Source organism: Peromyscus californicus, unplaced genomic scaffold (genome assembly GCF_007827085.1).
Source record: "Peromyscus californicus insignis strain IS unplaced genomic scaffold, ASM782708v3 Scaffold_10__1_contigs__length_136768540, whole genome shotgun sequence".
Classification (NCBI taxonomy): Eukaryota; Metazoa; Chordata; class Mammalia; order Rodentia; family Cricetidae; genus Peromyscus; species Peromyscus californicus.
The window spans coordinates 134,590,370-134,616,761 of NW_026294391.1; the positions used below are offsets into that span (position 1 = coordinate 134,590,370).

Below are 26,392 nucleotides of genomic sequence, written 5' to 3' on the forward strand. Positions count from 1 at the left end.
CCAGATAGCACTACTCAACCAAATCATAGCTGTACCACTCAACCGGCTGTTAGACTGCCAAGGTCAGTAATTCTGCCTCTCTCTGTTTGGAGGCTTGGCTTGTACACAAAGATAGAGGATTTGGTCCTGCCACATTGAGTATCCATCACATGTCAGACACACCTGTCCTGCCTGAGCTGATACCCTGGAGCCTCCTGAGCTTATGTTGGGAAGAATATAGAGGCTGTGGTTTACTCACATGTCTGCCAATGGCCAGCCAGGCTTGGTCTGTCCCTTAGTGGGAGAACAGGTGATCTGGCTTCCAAATGCAGAATCAACAAACAGCAAGTACTCAAGAGGCCCCTCAGCCTTGGGCCTATAAGGTAGCATGGCTCTAGAGGCCCCAGTGGTGTACCTTGCTCTGAAGCCTTAGAAGGGCAATTGAGAATCGCTCACCTATGGTTCCTGGTAACAAAAGGCCTCCAGTGGCTCAAGTGAACCTTGGGCAGGTCCCAGCTTCCCCTTTCCAAAGGTCGCAAGACACTCTTGACATGAGTAGACACACCAGATGGTTATTTCAAAAAAAGTCTTTTAATTGTTCAAAATAGCACAAAACAACATCGCACTATGGTAATATTGAGTCACAGGGTTACTCTACAATAGATGAACGGGGTAGTACTGTTCTCAGAAGAAAAATCAAAGGGTGCTTGGGAGAAGGGATAGGGAAAACAAAGGGACCACGTGAGTGGGCTCCAACTTGACTAAACATGACAGTTTTCCACAGAGAAATATGATACAATACACTAGAGGCTCCAGGGGGTATGGGCCTGAGCGGCTGAACACATTGGCTGTCCATTTTTAAATCCTTCAGTAACTTTCTTGCAAGTATTACTCACCGCTTAAAACTTGGGTCCCGGAGACAAAAATCCAGAGCTTGGGGACAATGCTATGAAATTAATTACTGAGTTTGTGTCATGTACCTACTCCCAGCCTCTGTGGGATATATAGCATACACCACACACTTGGGGCTGCCTTCAAGGTGTCCAGGTCCCACCTGTTCCCTGCCCCTGCTGTTTTGTTCAGGGTCAGTCCTCTGCAAGTGATGCTAATGAAGATGTAGAAGCCCAAACCTCTACATGTTAAGTGCTAACCCACAGGGAATAAAGGTCAATGTCTCACACTGTTCCAAAAGCAGGTAGGGGCTAGCAACAGGAAATTAGATAGGCAGTGTCTATCAGGTCCTACCCAGGACACTCTCTCTCCTGCCCTAGCTGCTCTCTCAGCTTTTCCCCAGAAAGATCCTTGCCAATGATTAGCCAAGAGGGGGGAAAATGGAAGAAAAAAAAATACGATACACATTCTGTACACAGCTAACAAAAAGGAATAAACCCCCACACGCTAAGGCTAAAATTACAATAAAAATGTTATACTTCATTAATTTCAACTTAAAAAATACAACAAATGCAGCAGTTGGTGATGTGTCCCCCAGGCTCAAGCAAGGTGGGCCAAAGCCAGGATCACTGGGGGCCACTCTGTGCCCAATAGGAGGATTTCACAGCCACTGCTCAGACCACCCAAGGCTCCTTTTCCTTCATCTTTTTTGTAAAGAGGAAGGGAGAGGTGTTAAGTGGTAGCACAAAGGCCTCTGAGATGTGTTCTGCTTCCGGTGTGTTTGCTGGACGAGACAGATTCTACAAAGCCTGAAGAAGGGATGGGAGGTGGCTGGAAATAAAAGGTGGCTGGAAACAAAACAATAGAACCAGACAGACACCCAGGATGGGGTACCTGCTGGGGAAAGCCTCTGAAGGAACTTGGGGGACACCCCTCCCTGCTCCAGCCCTTGGCTGCCTCTCAGGCCAAGGGTGATGAACTACAAACAAGTGCAGGCTTAAGTGTGGGTGCTATCTCCTTTGTTTTTAGCTTTTATTTCTCTTCCCAAAGTCTCTGAACTGTCCAGTTGTACTCAGCTCAGGGAGGTCACCAGGTAGGGAAAAGAAAAGAGCACAACTTGTGCTCATTTGTTTACTCGCCGGTCTTTCCAATCTGCCTTCTGCTTCCTCCCAACAGCAATGGTAAAGTGTGCTTTCTTTATTGTAAAAACAGAGGGAAAGGGGGAGACTGAATGGTAGCCAGTGGCTGGTGAGGGTGAAGTGCAAAGGCTGGGTAGGCAGGGTGGGAGGGTGGGCCCTATAGGGCGTTCCTGAAGCAGAGGGGTCTGGAGGATCCAGATGCTGGCCAGCTTCCTCACTGACCATCAGCCTTAGACTTCTTTGGAGCAGATTTCCTTATGTAAGAAAGAGAGGAGGAACAGTTACAGAGGATCCCAAGAGCATCACACTGATTCAGGACCCTATGTAAATATAGTTCCAAGCAGCTGATGAGAGGTGAAGCCTATTTCTACTCTAAGTACCCCCCAGAAGATTCCTGAAAGAGACTCGCTGCTTACATTTCTGGAGACGACATGGGCCTCTTGCTGGCTGGCTTGGTGCCCGAGTTGTCTTTACTGGTTTCTGAAAGGAATGGGATAGATGGTGAGCAACCCAACAAAAGGCAGGGAACACTTGGGTTTACCCTACTTGTCATGGTCCTGATTGCCCATGTCATCCTTCAGGTCTCTGATCTTTGCAGGATAGGAGTCAGAAATCCTTTTGGCCCAGCTCCTGCCCTCAATGCCCCTCCTGAGACAGATGCTTCCTAGAAGCTGGCCTCAGCTTAGGCTCCCCATCTTAATGGCCCTGGGATATGCTTGGGCCTAACAGCTTTTCCTTTCTCTAGCCCTCTTTCTTACTTTTAGACACCCCAGGGTATCTTCTGTGCACCCAAGAGCTTTTAGACACCCCAGGGTATCTTCTGTGCACCCAAGAGCACAAGAGGCTCCTGTCTCTATAGCATCCTACACCCTTATATCCCATCTGAAGCCCTCCTAGTCTAGCTAGGTTAGGTATCTCTGTTCTCCCGTGCCTTCCCTAAAAATTGCCCCAAGAGGCTTATGAATACTTACCTTGCAACCACCTCACTTGTGTAGCAGGGCCATAGCCTTTTTCATTGCGGGCAGCAATGCGGAAGATGATGGCAGGCTTGGTGGTGTAGTCAATGTGGGCATTGGAGAGGCTGGAGGACTGCACGAGGCAAGAAGGGCTAGGCCCACAGTACACTCGCATGAAGGCTAGCTGGGCTGGGGTGGAGCTCTTGGGCTCACCACCAGCCTGTGAGCTCTGGATGGCCAGGTACACAGAGTACTCGATGATCTTGCCGGAGGTCACAGACGGTGGCTCCCAGGTGAGGTGAGCACCATCTGGGCTCTAGAATCCAGGACATAAAGTCAAGCCTTGTCTTCTTCAGCCACTGTGGATTCAGCCCACCCTGCCTGTGCCCAGAGCAAGAGGGCTAGAAGTTTCTAAGAACTGCTAATTACCCCCATAAACAACCTCCCCCAACACAATAGATAATCCAGGGGCCGGTGAGATGGCTCAGCAGTATGGTAAAGGTGCCTGCTGCCAAGCCTGATGACTGAGTTGATCTCCCCTACCCACATGACCTCCTTTGACCTTCACATGAGCAACACACACACACACACACACACACACACACAAAAAAAAAAAATTAATACAAAATTAACCAAAACAACCTAGATAGTCCACATCAAATTTCAAAGGACTTTAAAAGAGCCTTTTAACACCCCTAACTCATCACCTAACTCATAACTGTCACTTAGCTTCTTGGTGCTTCAGTTTCAGCATTTGAGAATACGACTAACAGAACCCAGACCTCCTTGAAATTTTCAGGATTAGACAAAAGATTTATCAGTGAAGAGCCTGGCACATGACCTCTGTCTACTAAGGGTGAGTGTGGCTACTTTGCCCTTACTTATCTGGTACACTCTCAGTCCAGCCACCCCCTGGCTCTGTTCATATGTACCTCCTTAGAGCAGAGACAGCAGACCAATAGGGAACAGAGAGGCAGCCTATAGAAGACTCACCTTGCTGATTTTAATGGCACAAGGAGCCCCTGGGAAACCAGGCAAACAGGTCTTAAAGGCTGAGATCTCACTAAAGGGCCCCCGGCCACAAGCATTGATTCCAGCAACACGAAATTTATAGGCAGTGCCTGGCTGTAGCTCCTGCTTCTTCAGCTGGTTATAGTCTGGGACCATGCCTGAGTCATCCTAGGGCAAGAAGTGGAATACCAGGAAAGAAGAAGAAAATGGCACAAAGCCTGCAGTCAAAAAGAATGCTATAGAAACTAGGGGCAGTTCCGGGCTACAGTGCTTGTCTAGAATGGCCAATGTCCTAGGGGGACCATGGAACCAAGACTTTTGTTCAGTGATGGTTGTCCTTATAGCAAGGCCCTAGGGACATGGTGAGGTTAACTTGGTGCTATCAGGAAAGAATCAAGTTTTTACTTTCTTACTCTCCGAGAAGAAGGTCTCCATCTGGCTGTCCTCCCATTTCTTAATTGTTCAAAAGTGGCACAAAGGTGGGATTCTCCTGTGAGCCCCCTTGCAAAGTTGTAAAGCTAAGTTTATTTCTATGATAGTTGTCTCACAGGCAGGGCAGGATCCACCCCACCACCCAAAAGTGCCAATTACTGGGTATACTTACATCTGACTGAACAGCATCATCTGGTGGCAGAAAATAGTGTGTCACCATTACACTGGTACCCTTAATGACCCCTACATCAAACCATTGGTTCTCCTTTTTCACAGGGGCTTTGCTGGGTGGGGGTGGCAAGTCTGGTTTCTGGAGAACAGAAATGAGATGACATCAAGTCCTTGGGGCCCAAAGGCAGTGCTGTTCCTATCCCCTGGGGCCCACTGCACTGGACTCACCACACCCAGTGACTCGATGCCATTGGCCACTTCAGTTAGGGTAGCTGCAGCCTGCATCTTTGCTGGGCTGGCTACAACAACAGGCTGGGGAGCCACAAATGTGTTGGATGGAGCCAGGCCTGGGAAGAAAGAAAGTATAAGTCGGGACAAGTTGTGTTGAGCCAGAACCTCCCGGAACCTTCATGCCACCCTTGTCACAGTGTCCATCTCCCACCAGTTCAACTCTATCAACAATTTACCCCTGACAAAAAGCAGCCCAGCTTACTCTCAGTGGCTGTTGAGGGTAGCAAGGCCACAGTGCTAGGGACGGCACTAGCTAGCTCGTTGAGGCAGTTGCTCTCGATGGATGGATCATTGAGACTGTCAGCTGGGGCCAGAGCCTCAGTAGGGAGATGGTGCTGCTGCTGGGCTTGAGCTTGAGCCTCCTGGAGCTGCTGCTGCTGCTGCACCAGGGCTGCAAGCTCCTGCTGTGTCAGCACAATGGGTATGGTGGTGGCCTGACCTTCTTGGCCCTCAGCTGAAAGGTGACCCAGCTCTGCTTGTGTCACTGCTGCTGCTGCTTCAGATGTATCCATGGGCTCCCCAGTGCCTGCTCCAGGACCGAAAAAAAAACAAAAACACAAAAAACAAAAAAAAAAACTACTATTCAAAAGAATACTAATGTGTCTGGCCCAACAGACAGCGATGGTGTTCCTGAGATCTTGTTTTCCTTAGCTTTTATCCTGCTCACACCTTACTATACCCTCACCACTGGGCCCTGTGTCTCCTTTCTAGGACCACCTGTCCTACACAGGCCTCCCTTGAAGCACACTATGTACTCTCATAGGAAGCATGTCTTCTCATCTCAAGTTGTCCCCATATAGTGCCTTAGCCCTCCCTATTAGGCTGTCACTCATCCTAAGGTGCCTATCCCTCAAAGCTCTCAGTTGATACTTACCCATGACAGCTTGCTGTGCAGCCTGAAGCACAGCCTGGATGGCCAAGGCTTGAGCTTCTTCAGTGGCTGCAGCTTGGGCAGCTGCTTCAGCAGCAGCAGTCACAGCTAGCTCCTCTGGGGTGAGCCCTGTTACCATAAGGGTGGTGGTGCCTGCCTGGGCTTCAGCCATCAGTTCTTGGGGAAGTGATAACTGGTCTACTTCAGACTGTGCAGGTGGAGGTGGCTGGACCACTACAGTGGCCACAACAGCAGAGCTGGCAGGCTCCTGGACTGAAGATGGGTCCCCAGTGCTGCTCAGATCCACGGCGGCCTGGAGTTCAGGGGTCTGGGAGGCTGACAGGACCTCAGTGGACTCCCCCATCAGAGGGGTAGAGGCAGACTGAAGGAGTTGCCGTGGTGGCAGCTGCTGGCGAGGCCCTGGTGAGACCTGGAGTTCCTCTGGGGGCTGCAGGATGTCAACAGCAGAGAAGGGCATGTCAGAAGTTTCTGTGTTGGCTATGGTCACTGTTATCGTGGCTGGGATGGGGACTTCGGAAGTCAGAGCCCCTGGGGTAGTCTCAGTCAGTGATGAGATGTTCTAGAAAGGGAGAGAAGCCCCCGTCAGAGGAAGAGGGGAGGAGACGGAGGCTAGTACTAGGCAGTGGGGATGAAAAACAAGATGGCCTTTATTTTTTCCTGTAAGCCTATGGTATCAACCATGACAGGCTGGCTACCTTTAACCCCATGCTAAATGTAGATGGGGAAGGTGGGTCAAGGAGCAGCATGAAGGGTGTCAAGTTTCAACTCATGCTCAGAGAGGTTTCACTGTAGAGACAAATTATAGAAAACAGCCAAGATGGAAATCAGCATCAGAGACAAAGTACCCAGATACCAAGACTGCCCTTTTATGGTCTGGAAGAACCAAGGAGCAATGCCATGTCTGGTATAATAGCGACATCTGGTGTCCATTTCCGGAACAGCACAAATAAAAGGCGTAGTGGGCAAAAGGCCACAGAAGGGACCCGCTGGGAAGCTTACCGGCACAGAGGGACCTGGGACTGGTGTAGACTGTGTCACAGTGGTCACTGCTCGTGGCAGTGTGGAGGACACTGTTGTTGTGATACCACTGGCGCTGGTGATGTTTGTGCTGTCACCTTGAGTGCTCACCACCTCTCCCTGGTCACTGGCAGCTGGTGGAGGGTCTGTGGGTGTCAAAGGGGGAACCAGTTGACTTCCACTTGCTTTTACCACCACAGGTTTCCTAGAAATTGCCCCCTCCACTATAGCTAATATAGCCAGAATATCTGTACCCTACTATATTGGACACTTTTCACTCACCTTGGTTTGAGCTCATGTTAGAGGTGACAGTGGTAGCTGTATGTGTGGTGCCTGTCTCGTGGGTCTCGCAAGGAGGGTTGGAGCATACCCTCTGTGTTGAGAAAGAAGCCAGCAATGTGGCACCAGCCTGGGAGGTGACGGTGGGCACTGCTACCACCTCTAAGCCAGACTCCAGGGTTCCACGAGCAGGAGTAGCATCAGGAAGCAGGGCATCCACACTGACTGACATAGTGGTGCCAGTGGAAGTGGTCTGGTGTGTCTCACAGGGACGGCCACCGGCAGGCTGTTGTCCACCCTCAGGCTGGCCTGCACTTCCATTTGATGTGGCAGTAGTGGCTGTGTGTGTGGTTCCAGTCTCATGAGTCTCACAAGGTGGGTTGGAGCATACCCTCTGGGCACTGCCCGAATTAGAGGTAGTGGCAGTGTTGGTGGTGCCCGTCTCGTGGGTCTCACACGGTGGGTTGGAGCAGACTTGGGTCACGGTAGCTGAAGGGCACAATAGTGCCTCTAGGGCTGTCATAGTCATGGTGCTGCTGGGAGAGCTTGCCTGGAGGCTCTCATATGTAGATGTGGGGACCACCCGAGTTGCACCAAGCTCCCCAGCACCCATGATAGAGAGGGCTGTGGTTGGGGTATTGGTTGTATAAGTATGATATGTCTCCAGCTGGTGCCCTGTGGGCATGTCCTTGTTGCTAGGGCCACTTAGCCCAACTCTAACACTTGGAAGGGCTAGCTGCACAAAGGCAGGGCTGTGGCTCCCAGCCTCCAGTGCCACACTTGGCCTGAGCAGTGGGTCAGCTGGGCATGGAGCTCCGGTGGCCTGCACAGTCATGGTGGTGCTGGTCATGTTGGTCTGCTGTGTTTGGCACTGAGGCTTCATAGTACTCTGGGCTCTCTCCAATGCCCCAGGAGCCACAGTGATCCGCACTACAGTGGGGGTGCTAGAGGCATGACGAGTGTCTCGCTGCTGCCCAGTGCCTATGCTGGACATTGCTGTAGTAGCAGTGCTGGTGGTACCTGTCTCATGAGTCTCACAAGGGGGGTTTGAGCAGCCATGCTGCCCAGCCATGTTGGATGTGGCTGTTGTGGCGGTGTTGGTGGTGCCTGTCTCATGGGTCTCACAGGGGGGGTTTGAACAGACACGGACCACATTACCATTCTGTTGTCCCACAGCTGAGGACACAAGAGAAGCAGCTGCCTCCTGTCTGTCACAAACAAACTGCACCTGGGTAGGCTGAGGATGTCCCCCAAGGTTAGCCACAACAGTGGTGGTGGCTGTGTTGGTGGTGCCTGTTTCATGGGTTTCACAGGGTGGGTTGGAGCACACCAGTGTCACAGTGCCAGGCTGTACATCGCCCTGGCCCGAGTCAGCGATGGTGACTGTTGCCGTGGGCTGCTCTGTAGTAGGTGAGGCCAAAATGGACACAGGAAGGTCATGTACAGGCTGGGCCTCAACCCCACTGGGTGCTGTGATCAGAGTAACCTGGGTAGGCTGGGAGACAGGCTGGGGGACACAGTAGAACAGAGGAGTTAGTGTCTGAAGTATGTGATTTTTCATTTGACTGTCCTACTAGTCTATGCTTGTCCATGCTGGCTGGGACCACCAACTCCGCTAACGAGCCCAGGCAAATCTAAGACTCACTTGCCCCATGATCTCAAAACAATGACTTATTCAGACTAAGATGGAGGGGCTATGAGGCAGAGCTGGGGCAGGAGAGGGGGTTGGTCTATTTGCTGGTACAAAGGCCAGCATTAGATCTCTTAGCACTTCTTGTCTAGTTTGAGAGGAAAAAAAAAAAACGTCAGGAGGACAAATACTATATGCACACACAATACATTATGTATGAGATCCTAGTGTCTGCAAACTAAATAGCTCAAATAAGATATGTCACTGGAAAAGACTAAAACAGAGATCATACACACCACATGTGGAAAAACTCACAGCTGCACAGGGCTGCAGAACAGCACCTGGAAAGGGGCAAAAAGACGAAATGCCCCCTACTTTCATGTGGGAGTGCTGCTGTATGGTGGTACATCCTTGGAACCCACTTACCTGCATTGTGATTGTGGGTGTAGTAAGCCCACCAGCAGCTGTCAGTGTGGTCTGTGCAGCTGATACTGTGATGGCAGTAGGGTTGATCACCTGGCTTGAGAGAGTGGCAATGGTGCCCAAGGTGGTGATAGGTGTGGCCAGGGAGGCACTGGTGCTATGGGCCCCAGCTCCTGCAAGGCTAGTAGAGACAGTGCCTGTCACTGTGCCTAGGGTTGTGACACCTAACAGGAGGAAGAGGCAGAAGTAGAATGAAGCTTATTGCTACCACTTTCTATATAGCAGCATGTCTCTGGAAAGGGCTGGGGAATGGGAGCTTTGCCACCAAGGACAGAAGGCTCTGGAGAGAGCACCTGTCATCCTCCCCCAGCCAGACTAGAGGTTATGTCCAGAAGAAGACTGGAGGGAGAGCCCAGTCACTGCCAAGGACCTGGCCTGTGGGCTACACACCTGTGGTGCCCTTCACAACCAATGTGGTGACAGCTGGCTTGACAGCGGAGACGGTGACAGGGGTGACCAGGCGAACGCCGCCCATGGGCACTGTGCGGAGGATGGTGCCTGGCTGTCCAGGGGCCCCCTTTAGCACCACCTGGAACACCAGAGCAAAGTGCCACCAATGTCACTTTCAGGCTGACTGGACTATGCTGCCCCTCTCAGGCCTGTTAGGAGGACACATGTGGTCTGCACTAGACTGAGGTGAAAAGGAGCCACTTGTGCCTCACCTGGGTCACTCCTTGCTGTCCATGGCCAGTAGCAATCTTGGGGACAGCAGTGATGATTTTGGCAGGTGCTCCTGTTCCAGAAGTCATCACCTTGGTGGTGATAATTGTGATGGGGGACTTAATGCCAGGACTGCTGGTAACACCTGCATTGGGGAAGGGTCCAGAGAAAATAAGCTCTGTGAAAGCTTCCCATCTTCTTCCTGAATTACACTCACCAGCAAGGGCCTTTTGAAAGCTGTATGTTTACCTGTGGCGCCTGCCTGAGTGATAATGGCTGACATGGGAATGGTCTTGATAATGGTAGTCGTGCCAGGTTTGGTGGTGCTGGGAGAGACACTACTGATGCCCAGGATCGTAGGCTTGGTCCCTGCTCCACTAGCCTGTGTGGTGGTGATGATGGTTGTGGGCTTGCCATCTGCTGATGTTACCAGCTTCAGGATAGTCCCCGCTGGCAGAGGCCCTTTGGTCTGAAAGGGAAAAGCTGTGAGTGAACAGGAACTACTGCCAAAAAGCAACAATAGGTGTAGCTATTCTAACTCAGAATATTCTGATTACTATGGGTGCTATGATATCAGCAGGCCTTGGAGCTACTTGTGCTTATGGGACCTTCTGTCCTTATTTCCCAGTGCCCATTCATCCCTGTAGGCCTGGAGTTTAGAGATGACTTCTGGGGAGACAGTGAGAGCTCACCTGGATGATCTGAGTCACAGGGCCTGTAGAGGCTTGGCCTGTGACTGCTGAAGTCTGAACTGGTTTGGTCTGGACCACTGACATCACTTTTCCCAGATTGGAAATCTAAAAAGGAAAGAATGGAGCAGGCAGTGATCTGGAACCAAACAAGGGCATGGCCTGGGCTAGGACTATACTGGAGTTAGCCCACGACAGTAAGTCACCAGTGGCATTCACCATAGCCTAGGGCAGCTGTCAAACAAAGCCAGATGGTGCCTGTCACTCACCAGAGCACTGCCTCCTGGGACAGAGATGGGGCTCTTCACTAGGGTGATGGTTTTGGTGACTCCGCCTACCACTGTGGTCACCACCTGGGCTTGCTGGGCCACTGTCACAGTGCCCGATTTGTGTACCGTGATGATAGGGCGGGTAGATGTGTTGGCAGCAGAGGACACAGATGTCCCCACTTGGGCAGCTGCAGTCTTTAGCATGCGAGTGGCTGGGTTGCTCACCTGGAGAAGCAGAGATAAATGATGAGAATAGTGGCAACATAATGGCTATATCTCTGATGACCACCTGTCTACCTAACTTGGTTGGCTGAGCAGCAAAAGAGCAGCCTGAACTCCCCACAGGCCTAACCCAAGGCTGCACACGATTAAAGTAACTACATATTCCATAACCCACGCCAATACCAATTATAAACCAACGGCCTGAAGGGTTGGTCCAAAGCCTGGAACACATGGCCACTGCTTGTTCAATCAGAAGTCACCAGCCTCAGGGCTACAGGCTCAGAACCAGACCCAGAAGATAAATGCTCACCATGACAGGGGAGGAGGCCACCTTCACAGTGGCTGGAAGAGTGGTTGTGCCAGGTGTCACAGCCACTGTCTTGACAATGGTGGTGCCTGCTGGGACACTCAGCACTGTGGGTGCTGAGGAAGGAGGGATTTTCTGTGTGGCAGCGGCAGCAGCAGCCAATGCAGCCATTCCACTCATCTGCGGGTTGCTGCCAATCACCTGTGGTAGGCACAGAGCATGTGAGCTACAAGGGTTCTATCTGCTACCTGCCTCCCAACTCCATGACCCTTTCAGAATCTGCGGGGGAGGGGGGCCTCAGTAACATCCCTTGGTTTTTTCTAATGTTGGATCCTCTCTCCTAGTGCAAACAACAAGTAGGCAGGTGCTTGCCAAGTGCCTTTTTTTTTTTTTGAGAAAGGGTCTCATTGTAGCTCAGACTGTTCCCAAACTCATGAAGATGACCTTCAACTTCTTATCTTACTTCCACCTCTCAAATGTTAGGATTACTGACATGTAATACCACACACTTGGCTTATGCAGTAACTGAATCTAGAGCTTCGTGCATACTAGGCAAGCACTCCACCAATTGAGCTATACCCCTACAGTCCCAGAGAAAATTTTTTTTTTAAGATTTATTTATTATGTATACAGAAGAGGGTGCCAGATCTCATTACAGATGGTTGTGAGCCACCATGTGGTTGCTGGGAGTTGAACTCAGGACCTCTGGAAGAGCAGTCAGTGCTCTTAACCTCTGAGCCATCTCTCCAGTCCCCCCAGAGAAAATTTTTAATCAAACAGCATAGTCAAGCTAGCCCTGGGGCATAATGCTTGTAGTACCAGCTACTCAGGAAGCTGAAGCAGAAAGATCACAGCTTAGTGAGACCTGATTCAAAAGTAAGAGTGTAGTCAGTATTTGAAATACTTCCCTAACAGGGTTCTGTCTCCAGTACTGTAGAGATAAAGACCAGAGCCAAAACTGTGGATGTATCTCAGTACAAGAACACATGCTTAGCACACAGGCAGTAATGAGTTTCACATACAACACCCATCAATACTACCACTGCCGCTGCTGGGTGTGATGGTTCATATACTTATAACTCCAACACTTGGAAGGCTGAGGCATGATAATCTCTCTAAGTGGTAGATAGCTTGGGCTACAGAATTACTCTGTCAAAACCCAAAACGAAACAAACACAACCCCTGAGTTAGATAAAACTCATTCTTATAGGCCTGGGTCAAACTCAGCTAAACAGATTTTCCCCTTGGCCTTCCAAATCAGGAAGTTCACACTGAAAACGCCAAGGAATACATGGAGCATTAGGCCCCCTTGAGGCATTATTTTCAATGCAACAGCACCTTACAAACAACAAAGGCATATGATGTACAGTGTGGGAAATGGTGGACTTCATGCATGCTAGTCAAGCATTCTATCAACTAAGTTACATCCCTAGTCCCAGAGCAGTTATATTTTTTTTAAAGATCAAACAAGAACTCTGTTTATGCTACTGGGTTACCACAAAACCCCACTCAGTAACAGATCCTCACCGTCCCCTGGGCACTCTGTGTGGGTACAACCATTCGCACACTAGCAGGCAGAGAGGTCACAGTGACAGGGGCTTTTCCAGACTGGCTGGCAGGTCTCATGGTGACCAGTGGGGTTCCTGTTGTAGCCTGAGGACCAGTCACTTTGAGAACAGCAGGAACACCTGATAAGAAAAGAAGGTTGATCATCAGGAGGTCCTCTTCCACAGTTATCCTGCCACTCTGCCAAGTTTAAGGCAGACTTGAGATACTCCTTGACCTGCCTATTCTTTATGTGTGGCTCTTCTGTGTCCTCAACACAGTCCCTGCCAGCAAGAGAGCGCACTCTTATCCTCTAATCCTCAATAAGCCTAAAGCTAAAATCTACCAATCAACAAAGCAGCAGCTAAGACTCAAGAAATGATTGTCTCCAGTGACTAGGCCCTACTCCAAATACCTTTAGCCCTTGTGGCTTACCTTGAGTCCTGGCTGCGGTGGGCACAGAAATGGAGCTGCCTGGCACTGTCGGCAAGACCTGGATGGTGGTAGTGCTTGGGGGTGCAGTGGCAGCCTGGGGCACAAGTGTGATGCCTACTTGGGTCAGTGGCTGTACAGCAGGTGCAGCTGCTGCAGGCGCAGGGCTCTTGGGAGGGTTGGCAGGCACAGATGGGACTGGATTGGGAGTGGGGGAGGTAGCCGTAGCAGCCGTGGCAGGAATGTCATATTTCTGGAGCTGCAGAAGGTAACTGTCGGCTGTTGCCACTGCACCCCAGCTAACCTCCAGTGAATTGGTGTTGGCTCGTACTAGTTGTACTCGGGCTGGGGGTGGTGGCTTTTCTGTAATACAATAATACAACTGTTAAGATAGGGAGTGAAAAGGCTTCAGCATGTGGAACTGGCAGTGGCCTAGCACTTACCTGTCTCCAGATACCACAGGTCCTTGCAGCAGACCTGGTTGTTCCAGGCCTTGCGGTAGCCATCACGGCCACTCCAAATATACAAGCGAGTATTGATGGCAACAGCACAGTGACCGGCTCGAGCTCGAGGAATGTTGTCTTCCAGTGTATCCATTAGGATGGTTTCCCAGGCCATGGTATCTAGAGGTACACAAGTGCTGGAGGTCACACAAGACAAAAACCAACCAACCAACAACCCCCCCCAATCCCCATACAAATGCCCCCACCCCCAATTCCCAAGTTTTCCCTCTATTCTTCTTTCACTGTTGGGGATGGTAAAGTTATTGGAGTAACAAATTAAAAGTAAACAAAAATAAGGCAAAAACAACATAAAAATTATGGTGGGAAAATTAGGAGGCAGAGGCAGATGGATCTCTGAGTTCGAGGCCAGCATGGGCTACAGAGTGAGTCCCAGGACAGCCAGGGCTACACAGAGAAACCCTGTCTTGAGAGAAGAAAAAAAAAAGAAAGTAAGGAAGGAAAAAATTAAGCCATAAACTTGGAAAGTATTCTGAAGATATAGCCAAAGGTTTAACTCCTTGCACATAAAGTATTACAATCCTAAGAGACAGGAAAAGAGAAACAATATATGGAAAAATGAAGTAAAGATCTTAAGAAAATGCATGCATCTTCAGTTAAAATAAGAGCAACTCAAAATTTTTGTTTTTTGTTTTTGATATGGGGGTTTCACTATGAAAGACCTGACTAGTCTCAAACTCAAGAGATCCATCTGCCTCTGCCTCATGAGTGCTAGGATTAAAGTCGTACGCCATAGTAAAAAAATGTGATACTCATTGTTCAGGGATATGAAATGATCTCCAAGATATAGTAAGGGAAAAGGGCCACTTGGCCCTGTGTATGGTAGGCTAAGGTCCTAGAGCTACTGCCTGTATAGAAGAGTCCCTGCAATGGGGTACAAGAAACATATCCTCTTCACTGTATGTGCTTTTGCACTTGTGGATGTCAGGCACATATGAAGAACCTATCCAAACTAAAAGGAGTGCTGCCTGAGAGTTCTCTACCTATCGGATACTTCTGGGTGAATTCTAGAAAGATTCATGAGCCCAGGTTTGCTCCTATACACCGTGAAAATCTCCCAGGACCACTCCCACACCACCCCTGGCCACTCTAAGCTAGAGGAGGTCATACCTAGGTTGAGACAAGCCAGCGTGTTGGTACACTTCCACTCCTTCTCGTGTGTGGCCACTTTGACATCGTCCATGACAAGAGGTACCCAGCCACCAAATACATACATTCTGGGAGGGTGAAGGAAAAGCAAGAGAGGATTGAAGAAGAAGTACCAAGCTAGAGGCTACCTCTTTTATCCAGAAAGTTCTGAATATGCTCAGTTCTCTAGAAGGCCCCAGGAGTCCCTGAAGATTCATGAAGCAGTTTAATATTGCACTTCCTACCTAATGGTTCAACTCTTACAAAGAACTGTCATTTGTATAGCAGGAGAGTATTGTTTGGTTCATCTAAGGTGTACCTGAATCTCTATGGACCCTAGACCTTGGCATTCACAAACAATGCTGTTTGTGCGAAGAGCTACAGCAGTCTTACTGGCCAAGAAATGGCCTCAGGTTGAGTTACATGCAGTCCTTTCCACCCTAAATCTGCCTTCTCTATGTTATAATAAGGTGGGTATGGGGCAGCCGAATGCCAGACCTGCCAGAAAGAAGTCTCCTTGGGATTGAAGGAAAGTTGACAAAACTGACTTGAGAACTCTTCAGACGCCAGGGGCAGTTCAGGTCAGGGAAGAAAAGAGCAGATACTTACTTGTTTCCTATAGTGGTTGCAGAATGGAGGCTTCGAGGAAGGGGTGCCACCCCACTAAGGCTGGGCTTATTCCATGTCAGTGTCTCTGCAGAGATGGAGAGAAAGGGATTACCTATGCTGGATCAAACACCATAGTTCATAGTTCATTGGGCCAAATGGAGCCTAAGCCAACGTAAGAATTGCATTCCTGTTGCCCTAAATCCCTCAGCAGGCCCTCCAATTTATTGTCCTAACAGATAGGTTTCAGCATTTCTAAAGCTGTTTGTATGATTTGGGCAAGGTTTCTTCCCAAATGTACTGGGCACCTGCTATAAGGCAGTAGAGCTCTCAGGGATGGCACAGGGGTGTCAAGCTCACCCCAGCTTCTCCTTTACACTTCTACTCCCTGCAGAACACATTTACCCCCATGCCATCTTAGTAGTGGACAGGACCACACTTTAGGAAACATTGGTACTCAAGTTTTGCTTATGTTCAAATACTTGGGTGCTCTGATCCACGGGACAATATAACCAAGATCAACCCCCCCCCCCCCAATCCATCACCCACTTCACAGACAAAGGTATAATTAATTGGTCTATGGGTAACCAATTTTACTGTGTTAGACATATCAGAATACCCCAATCCACAAACAGACTGTCCACTGAAGAGTTAGTAGGGACTCTGCCCAAATTGAGAGAATTCCATTCTAAAAAGATTGTACTCTCTCCCTATTCTCCAGACAAGCCCAACTGAGCCTTACTGTTTCCTATTAACTGACAAGGTCAAGAAGGACACTAGCTCCCCATGAGCCCCACCTCACCAGTCACTCAAGGCCAGCTACCCAGAAAACTGGCTTTGTTCTGAAGCTACTGGAACTGTAGCAGCTTCTTACCGATGTCTAGAGTCCAAAGGTCCCCTAGCCTGCAGCCACTCATCCCTCCATAGATCACCAGCTTGGATTTCTTGTTATCTTTTTCAGTGTAGACCACGGCAGTATGTGACTCCCGAGGTGGAGGCAGGACTCCGTAAGTGATGGGGATGTCCCAAGCTACCACTCCAGAGCCTGGCCGTAGTTCGAGGATATATAAGTCATTCAGGTACCTGAGGAAGATAATTTATAGCAAGCCTTGAGCATATGCACCACAGGCTTTTTTACTGGGTATCTCAGTAAGCAGTATATTCGTTAGAACATAAGAGCAAAGGCCAGGACCAGGCGTGGAAGTGGTGCACGCCTTTAATCCCAGCACCCAGGAGGCAGAGGCAGGTGGAACTCTGTTGAGTTTGAGGCCAGCCTGGTCTACAAAGTGAGTTCCAGGAGAGCCAGAGCTGTTACACAGAGAAACCCTGTCTTGAAAAACAAAACAAAACAAACAAATGGAGCAAAGACCATGGAACCTTTGTTCCTGAAGAGGGGACTGACTACCAGAAGCTTACCAGGTAAGTACAATTGGAGCAATGGAAGGAGTGTATGTGTGAAGCTATGATGGCAGCCTTAAGTTCAGACTCAGTGGCAGGTCCCTTCAGGATGTATACAATGTCAGACATTATACCTGGGCCTCTCTAGAGCAAGAGGATGTCAAGCTTAGAACTACCTCCAGACAGTAAGGCCTTTGGCTAAAGGCATTAGAAAATGCCCATACAGGAAATGTATAAGCAGCAGAAGCTGCAAAGGAAGCATCCAGGTCTAATTTTGGTCTGAGGGATAGGGACCAGTCCAAGGTAAAGCAGGCTTCTACCTCTTGCCTAGCTTTTTCCTACAAGACCTACCCAGGGGTTCAGATTCAACGCTGGGAACTTCTTAAAAGGGCACTGAATGCATTCTCTCATTGACAACCCAGCAAAGGAGAGAAACATGGCTCTGGACCTGGAGCAAGTAGACCCACCCTGGTGATGTTCTCCAAAAAAAGGACAAAGTCTCACCTCGGAATGTTGTTCTTGGGGTCCTCACTATCATTGGCCAGACCTCCAAATAGGTAGCATTTGTTGCCCACAAGGGAGAAGCTGTGTCCAAGTCGAGGACATGGAGGAGGTCCATTTTTGGGAGTTTTTGCTTTCAGTCTCTTCCATTCCCAGCGACTGGCCTGCAAAATCAAGACTTAAGAGAATGACTCCCAAGATGAGAAGGCCACTGGTAGGGGGCCTAGGGCAATTTGTGGCATAAGGAGAAGGTGGTCTTGAGTGAGGGGGCATATTGCTGGAACATGCAAGTCCTAAGGAATTTGGTCCTGTTCTCTCCTCTGATACTGTTCAAGATGAGAACAGTCTTGGCAGACTCTTAAATAATCCCTTCCACTGCCTCTCCTGTCTTAACCCTCAAACACTATAAGGAACACTATGGAGAGTCCCATGAGGGCTGAGGTAGTATATTAACCCAGGCCCAAAGGGGCTCTATGTTATTACCTGAAGTTCATAGAGGTCGTTGCTGTATTTTCCATACTCCACCATCCCACCAAACACCAGTAGACGAGTACCATCACACACAAAGCCATAGGCTGCACACCCTGGAGGGATATCCCCTCTCACAGCTGGGATAAACCACTGGTTGGTCGCTGAAGAACAAAAGGAAACAGTAGTCAAAACATCCAGGAGCTTCCTAGAACCTGAGCCCCTCCCCGCTTCTTCTTATTCTTTAAGTCTTGTACTCTCCAACTCCTAGTCTTCAAATGTAACCAAGAGAGGAGAGGCTAGGCCGGTTTACTGTCCCTTAAGAACACCATCACCCCAAATCTCTAGTCACTCTAGCTAAGTCATCTGCAGAGCCCTGGCTTTCAAACTGCTGCACCACTGCATGCTTCTCATCAAGGTCACCTCAGAAGACAGTTAAGTCACCAACCAAGATAATTCATCAGCCTCTGGGAATCTAGTCGTTGACTTCCTTCCCCTACTGCTCACATGATTATCACAAACTTCTATACCCCAAATGCCCTCTAGGGCTTATGTTCTCCTCTTCAGAGCCCATAGCTGCAGTTTTAGGTGGTCCTAGAAACATCAACTGTTATGGGCTGATGCCTTCCCTCCATGTAGGCAGTTAACAGGGAACAGAGGCCATTGCTTACTGGCTCAGAAGAGCATGAGGCAAGAATCAGTCTCTGCTGACCTCCCAGGCCTAACTATCTCTGCTTTGACTTCCCTACTGGCTTGTTTCCTAAGTGATGGTCTACAGGCTCCATGGCAGTGTCCCCCCTCCCCCATGCCCACACAAGTCCAGAATATTCTCAAGGCTGAGGTGGCAACTGCCGTAGAGCTTCTGTGACAGAAACTTCTCAGGAGCCCCTCATACTTCTAACAGGGGGTGAGGTGGGAAAGTCACCAAGAAAGGGCACCTCCTTGTTCCCTTAGGATGATACAAGATGATGGTTAAACCTTCAGCTGGGACAGAGCCTTCCCTAGCTTGTCTGGCAGTTTGTTCTTTCACCTAGGCTCCTGTATCCTTCACATCAGCAGTGGCAAGGGTTCTGGGAATGTTACAGGCAAGTATGTTTTTCTGCCATGTCATATATTTAAAGGATAAGCCACTTTCTCTCCAAAATCTCCAAGACTGGGGACCCAGAGGCAGACCTGCCACATGTACATGTCAGTCAGATGAGATCTGAGAGGGCTGTAGCTGCTGTAGGGAAGGACTTCAAAGTCAAGACCAGTCTCCCTCCTGGGAGCTGATGGGAGGTCAGGTTATGTTTTGGAGGAGGTGACACAGGAGGCATTTGTGGACCAGTCTAGGCTGTTCATCTGCTTCTTAGCCATACTGTTCACACAGGGAGGCAGGCATACAAGTTAAGAAATAGATGTTTGATTTGGAGACCAATGTCTGAGAAAAAGAGGGAAAATGCTTATTTTGCTCCCTTAGCCTTTATTCAGATGCATTTGGGAAAAAGCCCCCCCCCCCCATTTATAAATTCCTGTGTTCTCAATTTTAAGGCTCTATAAGCAACAACTGCACCCTGCTTTGCCTTAGAGGGGGGAAGTCTTCCCAGGTGCCCCCAGCATAGCTATTGGACTCCTCGGTGGTTTAGATGAGTCACTGAAATAGGTTGCCTAGGCCCCATCCTCTCTGCCATTTTCCTGCTGGAGCGATGAATTGCTTGTGCACATGCATTCACGTGTCCACATACCCAAATGTTGGCTCTTGACCTCATTTCTCATTCCTAGTGCAAACACGAACCAAGAAATGTAGGAGTTTTCAATACTGAGGCAAATCAACCTTACATAAATTGAAAGAGATAGCGTTAAACAATCTGTGGAAGGAGTTTTTCATCCAAGTTACAAAGGTAAAGCCAACAGGAACCTTTGAGGAAGAACCAATCCAGCTCTCAGTTAAAGAAAAGAGCCCAGAGCATGCCTGTAATTCCAGCACTTCAAAGATGGAAGTAGGAGGATCAGTCAGGGTTAGCCTGGGCTATAAGAGATCTTGTCTCAAAACAAGAACAGTCACGAACAAAAGACTCCAGAGCCCAGGAAAGGAAACTCACCTGAAGTCAGAGTAAAACCCAACAGGGACATGAACCTGATTCACTGTCTGTCTCATGTCTCTCACTTAGCTGAGAACCCTTGTGTTGATGGCATATAGGTAGTGAGTCATGAGACAAGGCTTAGGTGAAAGCTAAATGGCAAATGGGATTGACCTACAGCTTTCCCATCATGCTGATTCAGTGACCCAACTGGCCAGGCAGATGTTAGCTAGGATGTTCCTGGCCTCCCAGATCACCAGCTTCTCCTGAGACCTAAGAGGTACTAATTTGGTTCTAGAATGTTTCTTTTGGCAAGGCAGAAGCCCTTCCCAACTCCCACCAGGAGTATGTCAGGGAGCAAAGTTCCTGGTATGAAGATTAACATCGCCTCTCCTTATCTCTTCTACGAATCCCTGTTTTAGTGTGCAAATATGTGAATTCCTCTCTCCATCTTACAAATCTAACAGCTGTTCTCCCTTGCCCTCAAACATCCAGTGGGGTATCATGTAACCTAATCCCCGGGTCCCTCATTCTTGATATGCCCTGGCATGTCCCTGGCTATTTCCTAATTAGAAAAACTAACAGGCCAATCAGGAAGTGAGCCTGCTAAGAAGTAAAGAGGGCCTGAAAAAGATGGGAGAACAGAAATAATACCCATCTGACTTAGTGAAATTTAGGTATAGGGACAGAGGAAAAAGGGATGTGTTTCTAAGATGATGGTTTTCAGCCTATGAACTGAATTAAGAAGTAAGTGGTACAGCCGGGTGGTGGTGGTGCACATGTTTAATCCCAGCACTCAGGAGGCAGAGGCTGCTGTATCTCTGTAAGTTCGAGGCCAGCCTGGTCTACAGAGCAAGTCACAGGACAGCTAGGATGGTTACACAGAGAAACCTTGTCTTGAAAACACACACACACACACACACACACACACACACACACACACACACACACACACGAGAAAAGAAATAAGTGGTACAGCAGTCCCCATAAAGGTTCACACTCTGGCCCACTTCTACCACTAGTTAGTGCAGTGCCCCTGGATTTGACACTTCCCCTCTTGGATTCTAATTTCCTTATGTGTAGGAAGTCCCTTTAAATATTTTCTACCACTAACTCTCAAGAGTCTATTGTAGGACTGGAGATGTGGCTCAGTGGTATAGCACTTGCTCAAAGCAATGTTCCACACTCAACCTTGGGGGGGTGGGGGGAAGGTTAGTGACATCCAATATCCACTGAGGCAAAAGCAGCCTGGGAGAGGGAACAATCACACACCCAGCTTCAGCACAACACAATCCACCCCAGACCCTGGATCCTTGAGCTTGAGGCTTCTTGAATAATCTGAATTGCCTCATGGAAATAAAATTCCTCCATGGACAATTGCAACCATAAGACCTATCAAAAGACAGTAAAGGAGGACCGGGCGGTGGTGGCACACGCCTTTAATCCTAGCACTCGGGAGGCAGAGGCAGGCGGATCTCTGTGAGTTCGAGGCCAGCCTGGGCTACCAAACGAGTTCCAGGAAAGGCACAAAGCTACACAGAGAAACCCTGTCTCGAAAAACCAAAAAGACAGTAAAGGGTCTCTCAGCCTGTGGTGACTGCCACTAAATGGGGAAACCCATGCATGAGTGCACTCTCTAGAACACACAAACCCGATTATTCCACTGGGTAATCCCTGGGTGAATTATACTCCATCCCCCGCAAACTGAAGTTGAACAAGACAGCCAAGTACACATACACCATGGAAAAGAGAAATGTTTCCAGATCAGCCTACTCTATAAAGGGGTAAAGACCAATCCCACAAAAGCAAAGGGATACAGGCAGAGGCATGAACACATTATGAACTCAGGCCTCTTTGGAAACAAAACCACGGTAAGAAGAGGCATCTGTTGGGAAGGATGAGCAGCAAGGGTAGCATCAGGACTGCTAGAACTTGGGAGCTTGCCAAATACATGACACACCCAGAGCCCATCAAAACAAGGGGTACACCTCTTAAGGTGAAGAACAGGGTAGCGGGGTCAGCTAGATGCTTTCTCAAGTCACCTAAAAATGATCAGGACAATTTGAAAACTGTTACTCTTGGAGGATTCCAGGCCTTTGCTGTAAGCTGACTTTTAGAAGGCTGGTTACCTCCTAACATCCAACCTCTTTGCAAAATGGTAACAAATTAATACCAAAGTAGTCAATTGGTTTCAATAAACTAATGAATATGTAGAGATCCCAGGAAGCCATGACAGAGGCCCGCAATGGACTTTGGTGCTGACTGTAATTAGGCCCCTGCCCTACTTTCTAAAATTGTATTTTCCTGCCAGAAAGTCTGCTCCAGGCCTTAGTAGAAGAAAGGCGTTCCAGGGTAGGGAGAAGGTGCTGCTGCTCCTGTAGAGGGCATCTCTAAAAACAGCTCCACAAGTTGCATCTCTGCCCTTGTCCTTACCTTACTGGGCTAATTCTTGCTACCACAGCTGTCTGGGCTGGCACAAACATCACCAATCCCCCCCCCCCTTTCTGAGGGGGCCCTGAGAAAAGCCCTGCTCCCTAGAGGCAACAGGTGCAGAGAGGCAAGGAACTCGCAGCGTCATGAACCACTCACCCATCAACTTGGAAGGGGGAATAATTCAGAGGTGCTGAGGCAGGCCTGCACACACAGCCTGGTGGGGGAGGAGCTGGGGAGCTGCCAGAAGAGTCTGGCTTCAACCCCCACTCCATGAACTACCCCAGACCACGATCTCCTCCTGCTTCCTACCTTATCAGACCAAGGAGGCAAGGGGGTAGGGATGGGTTGTCAATAGAATGGCCTTGCTGCACACTTGGTCCCGCCCTCACATGAAGAGAAGATGCCTGGGATGGCAGGGGCCCAGAAAAGATGAAGGTATATGGAAGAGGCTAAGGAGCTGACAAGGGAGGAAGCATTGCAGGCTGCACCTCCTGCAAAAGAGGGAAGCTTCCAGTCTACCACAGGCAAGGGGGCTGGCTCTGTCTGGCTACACTAGTATTCCAGGCTCTCACCTAGACATAAATGGTACATATTTCTGGCCTTACCAAGTCCCAGTACTCTCCCTTAGGGCAAGGCAAAGGTCTTAGAGGCCTTTGGGCAGTCAACCGACAACTCAGGACAATCCCCTGTACTAGATGTGCAGAAAGTGCTACCACAGGGGAAGGATTCGACAAAGCTTTTTGCCCTAGAGGCAGAGCAAGGGAACCAAGCAAGGAACAACATGTGGCTTCCATAAGGGAGGGGGCAGAGGCCAGCCTGCAGATCAGCCATACCTGTAGACAGAGAGGCTCCTCCCAATTTGCAAAGGTTTTGGGGAGGGAGGCATTAGAAGGGACTGGTTAACCCCTTCAACTTCACAGGAAAGGAGGCACTGAGCTCTCCGGCCTGTGCTATGGCGGAGAGGGGGGGGGGGGTTAGAAGAACCTCAGCTGTTAAGGCACCACATTAGGAAAAGAAACAATTTGAAGGAAAAAAAACCCACAAAAATCCACAACTCGTACAAGTAAATACCTCCAACTGTGTGTGTGGGGCGGGGGTGAGGGGGAGACAGCATAGCCATCCTGCCATCGGCACTTGCCACAGGGTCGCATTAAACTATTAAAAGTCTGCCCCTTAAGGGTGCTTCCCTCTTTCTGGGTGCATAGAACGGATCTGTGATCTAGAAATTGTCTTTTCTCCTGAACAAGCATGGGCGCTGGAGATGAGGACGAGCGCAGAATGGGGGAGGATTCCGCCTGCGCCAAAAGAACACATCCGCTGCCGCGCCAGCCCCAGCCCGCCGGGTAACGGTGTACGTCTGAAGTCACCATCGCAGGCGACATCCCCTCCCCCTCACAAGTCAGACTAGAGGGTTTCCTCTAAGTACCAAATGCAACCTTTAAACAGAGGAGAGTCCGGGGGTGTAGAACGGGGGTTGAAAAACCAGGGAAAAGCAAAGATGGCAAACAGAGCAAGGAAGGAGGAAAGGACACCAGGGGAGTGAGAAAGGGATGGAAAGAGGGGAGAAGATTGTGAAGAGTGAAGGAGAGTAAGAGAAGATGAAGCGAAGGCTTTGAGAACCCAGCGGGCTTACACTCACCAGTGTTGTACACGTGTAGTTCGTCCACTATCCCTTCGTTGCCGCCGCCAAACACCACTATGAGCTCCTTGATAGCCACGGCACGGTGGCCGTGGCGGGGTCGGGGCACGGGACCCGACCAACCCACCACTCGCTTCCAGCGGGGCTGCAAAAGCACCGCTGGCAAGTTGGCAGGGGACACAGCCGAAGCCATAGTTCCGGTTAAGGATGCAGTGGGAAGAAGTCACTGAGCGGGAGGGAGACCCTTAATTCTTCACACACCCCTTTTCGTCTAAGGCAGCTCTCACGGAGAAGCGGCTCCTTACACAGCGGTGGACGACTCCATGGAGGCCGCCATCTTAACTATCCTCCTTCCCTTTGGCTCTTCCCCCCTTCTCACTCGGCTCGTCTCCTTTAAAGCTTCTCAAAACTGTAGAGCACTTACTCCCGAGAAGCTGGAGGCCACTGAGCGCTGCCGCTCTAACTATTTGCCCGGGTGCTCCCGCTTAGAACCTCGGGCAGGAGGCTCTGGGAGCCGCCATCTTGAGACGCCTCTCTCTCCTCCCTTCCTCAGTCGTAGCCCTCCCCCGCCGGAAATGGCGGAGACCCGGCCCGGTTCCCACACCCCCCAGTCCTCAGCACTGGCTGGCTTCCGGGGCGGGTGGAAAAGAGCCACAAATGCCGCGGTTGTCTCAACCCCGTCGGCAGTCAGACCACAAATGTGGAAGCCGCCATCTTGAGCCCGTCCTGCTTCACCACCCAGCACTTAGTACAGCAGCCGATCGCAGAACAACCCCAACGTTCCTTAAAAAGGCGCGTCAAAGGCTAGCAAAACCGGCTCGAACTGTTGGGGGCCCCGCGCCGGACCGCTCGTGAGGTTTCGCACCTCTCCCTTGAGTCCGCCTCTGCTGTTCAGGCTGTGCCTGCCGCTCTGGGAGCCGCCATCTTGAGACTAGCTTCCCCTTCCCCCCTACTCTCTTCTTCCTGGACAGTTCTTCCACAGCAAACCAAAAGCAAGGCAGCGTCCAATCCTCGCTTCCTTTCTTATGACTTTCCCACAGGAGCTGCTCGAAAGAGCAGGAGTTAGGCCCTGAAGTGACAACTGTACGGCAGAAGAAGCGGGTAACGGCAGGGCGCTCATGCCTCCTCCCTGGGAGCCGCCATCTTGTGTGAAGAAGTAACAACTAAACATGGCGGCGGTCGGGCGAGGGGGCGGAGTCAGGAGACGTCACCGCTCCACAGCTCTCGCACGTCTTCACCTCTGGGCCCAAGCCTCTTAAATGACCCAAGGCTCATAAAGAATTAAAGCTTCTTAAAAGTGCAATGTGCTGTCTGGCTGCGGGCGAGTTGGTGCTGCTGCGCAGTAGTCTAAAGAAAGAGCAGAACTCGGGTCAGGTGCAGTAGCGCCCCGCCCTGCGTCCCCCCTTAGCTCTCCTCCACGCCTCCTCCCTGGGAGCCGCCATCTTGCCACTTCCCCACGCCGGCTGTCTGCAGGCGTCAATAGCGACTTTCAGCACAAAACAAAGATGGCCGCAGCATCTGGGAATGCCCGGATGAATATGTAACTCTCCCTAGACTCGTTTGGCCACGCCCCCCTGGGAACGGTCTCCCGGGTCGCTGAAGGGACTGAAACCCGAAAAATGGCCTTAAACTAGCTGTGGAGATAGGGCACATGGTAGTTAAGGGTGGTAGAGAGGAGACACTGAGATTGCACCCCTGGGTGAGAAGCAGCTGTTTTCCCGCCCCGAATACTCAGCAGACAGCCAGAGCCCCGCCACAGTGGGGAGCTGGAGGCGGGGCGAAGCCGAAGGTGACGCCATGAGCGCACAGGGGCGGAGCTACTGCCCGCTCCCAGGCCCGCCAGCACCACCCCGGGGCGTTGCCGCCTCCGCCGGGCCTCCGGAACGAGCCCAGGTGCGCGCTCCGATTCGCAACGCGCCAGGCCACCCTCCCACAGCGGCCCAACGGCACAGCACCGGAGTCAAGCCAGCGCGGGTGCAGCGCGCCACTCGCGTCACTTCGCGTCATCCGCCCCGCCTGCTTCCCAGGGCTCCTCGCCCCGCCCTTGCGCAGGCGTATAGCAGCTTTACGGGTCCGCCCTTTTTCGAGATTTGAATTTTCCCTAGCAAACCCAGAGAAGCAAAATACCCGGATGTGAGCTCGTCCTTTTCGCGCCAATATAGTAAATTCACACAACAACTTTGACAAGGGAGCGTTACCTCTTTATTTCTACGTTCTAAGTCTCCCAGCAGGCCAGTTAGGCACTGCAATGTCATCATTATCATAGGCAAGCACAATGGTCCTAAGCTGATGTCCCAGAGCCTAGACCAAGAACAGATTATTTCTCCACGTTAGTCTCCCTTA

At 50.3% G+C, this 26,392-nt stretch overlaps 1 protein-coding gene across 5 annotated transcripts; it reads right to left on the reverse strand.

The window, feature by feature from the left end:
- Positions 1–550: 550 nt before the first annotated feature.
- Hcfc1 (host cell factor C1) lies at positions 551–25,474 on the reverse strand. Of its 5 annotated transcripts, none has more exons than XM_052742243.1 (26): positions 24,050–25,474; positions 17,933–18,081; positions 17,453–17,613; positions 16,425–16,633; positions 15,554–15,638; positions 14,927–15,033; positions 13,739–13,918; positions 13,299–13,658; positions 12,846–13,006; positions 11,322–11,519; positions 10,790–11,014; positions 10,524–10,628; positions 10,081–10,300; positions 9,834–9,976; positions 9,562–9,700; positions 9,115–9,335; positions 7,062–8,565; positions 6,762–6,925; positions 5,745–6,321; positions 5,073–5,396; positions 4,808–4,926; positions 4,581–4,718; positions 3,959–4,144; positions 2,981–3,281; positions 2,426–2,489; positions 551–2,263 (listed from the first exon to the last, which is right to left on the reverse strand). In XM_052742243.1, the coding sequence occupies exons 1-26, from the start codon at positions 24,240–24,242 to the stop codon at positions 2,224–2,226; spliced, it is 6,273 nt and encodes a 2,090-aa protein (XP_052598203.1). In that variant the 5' UTR covers positions 24,243–25,474; the 3' UTR covers positions 551–2,223. The 5 variants fall into 5 exon arrangements, with proteins under 5 accessions (XP_052598203.1, XP_052598194.1, XP_052598217.1 ...); XM_052742234.1 differs by having other exon boundaries at positions 5,073–5,399; XM_052742257.1 differs by having other exon boundaries at positions 5,745–6,189; positions 24,050–25,473.
- Between the last annotated feature and the right edge of the window lie 918 nt (positions 25,475–26,392).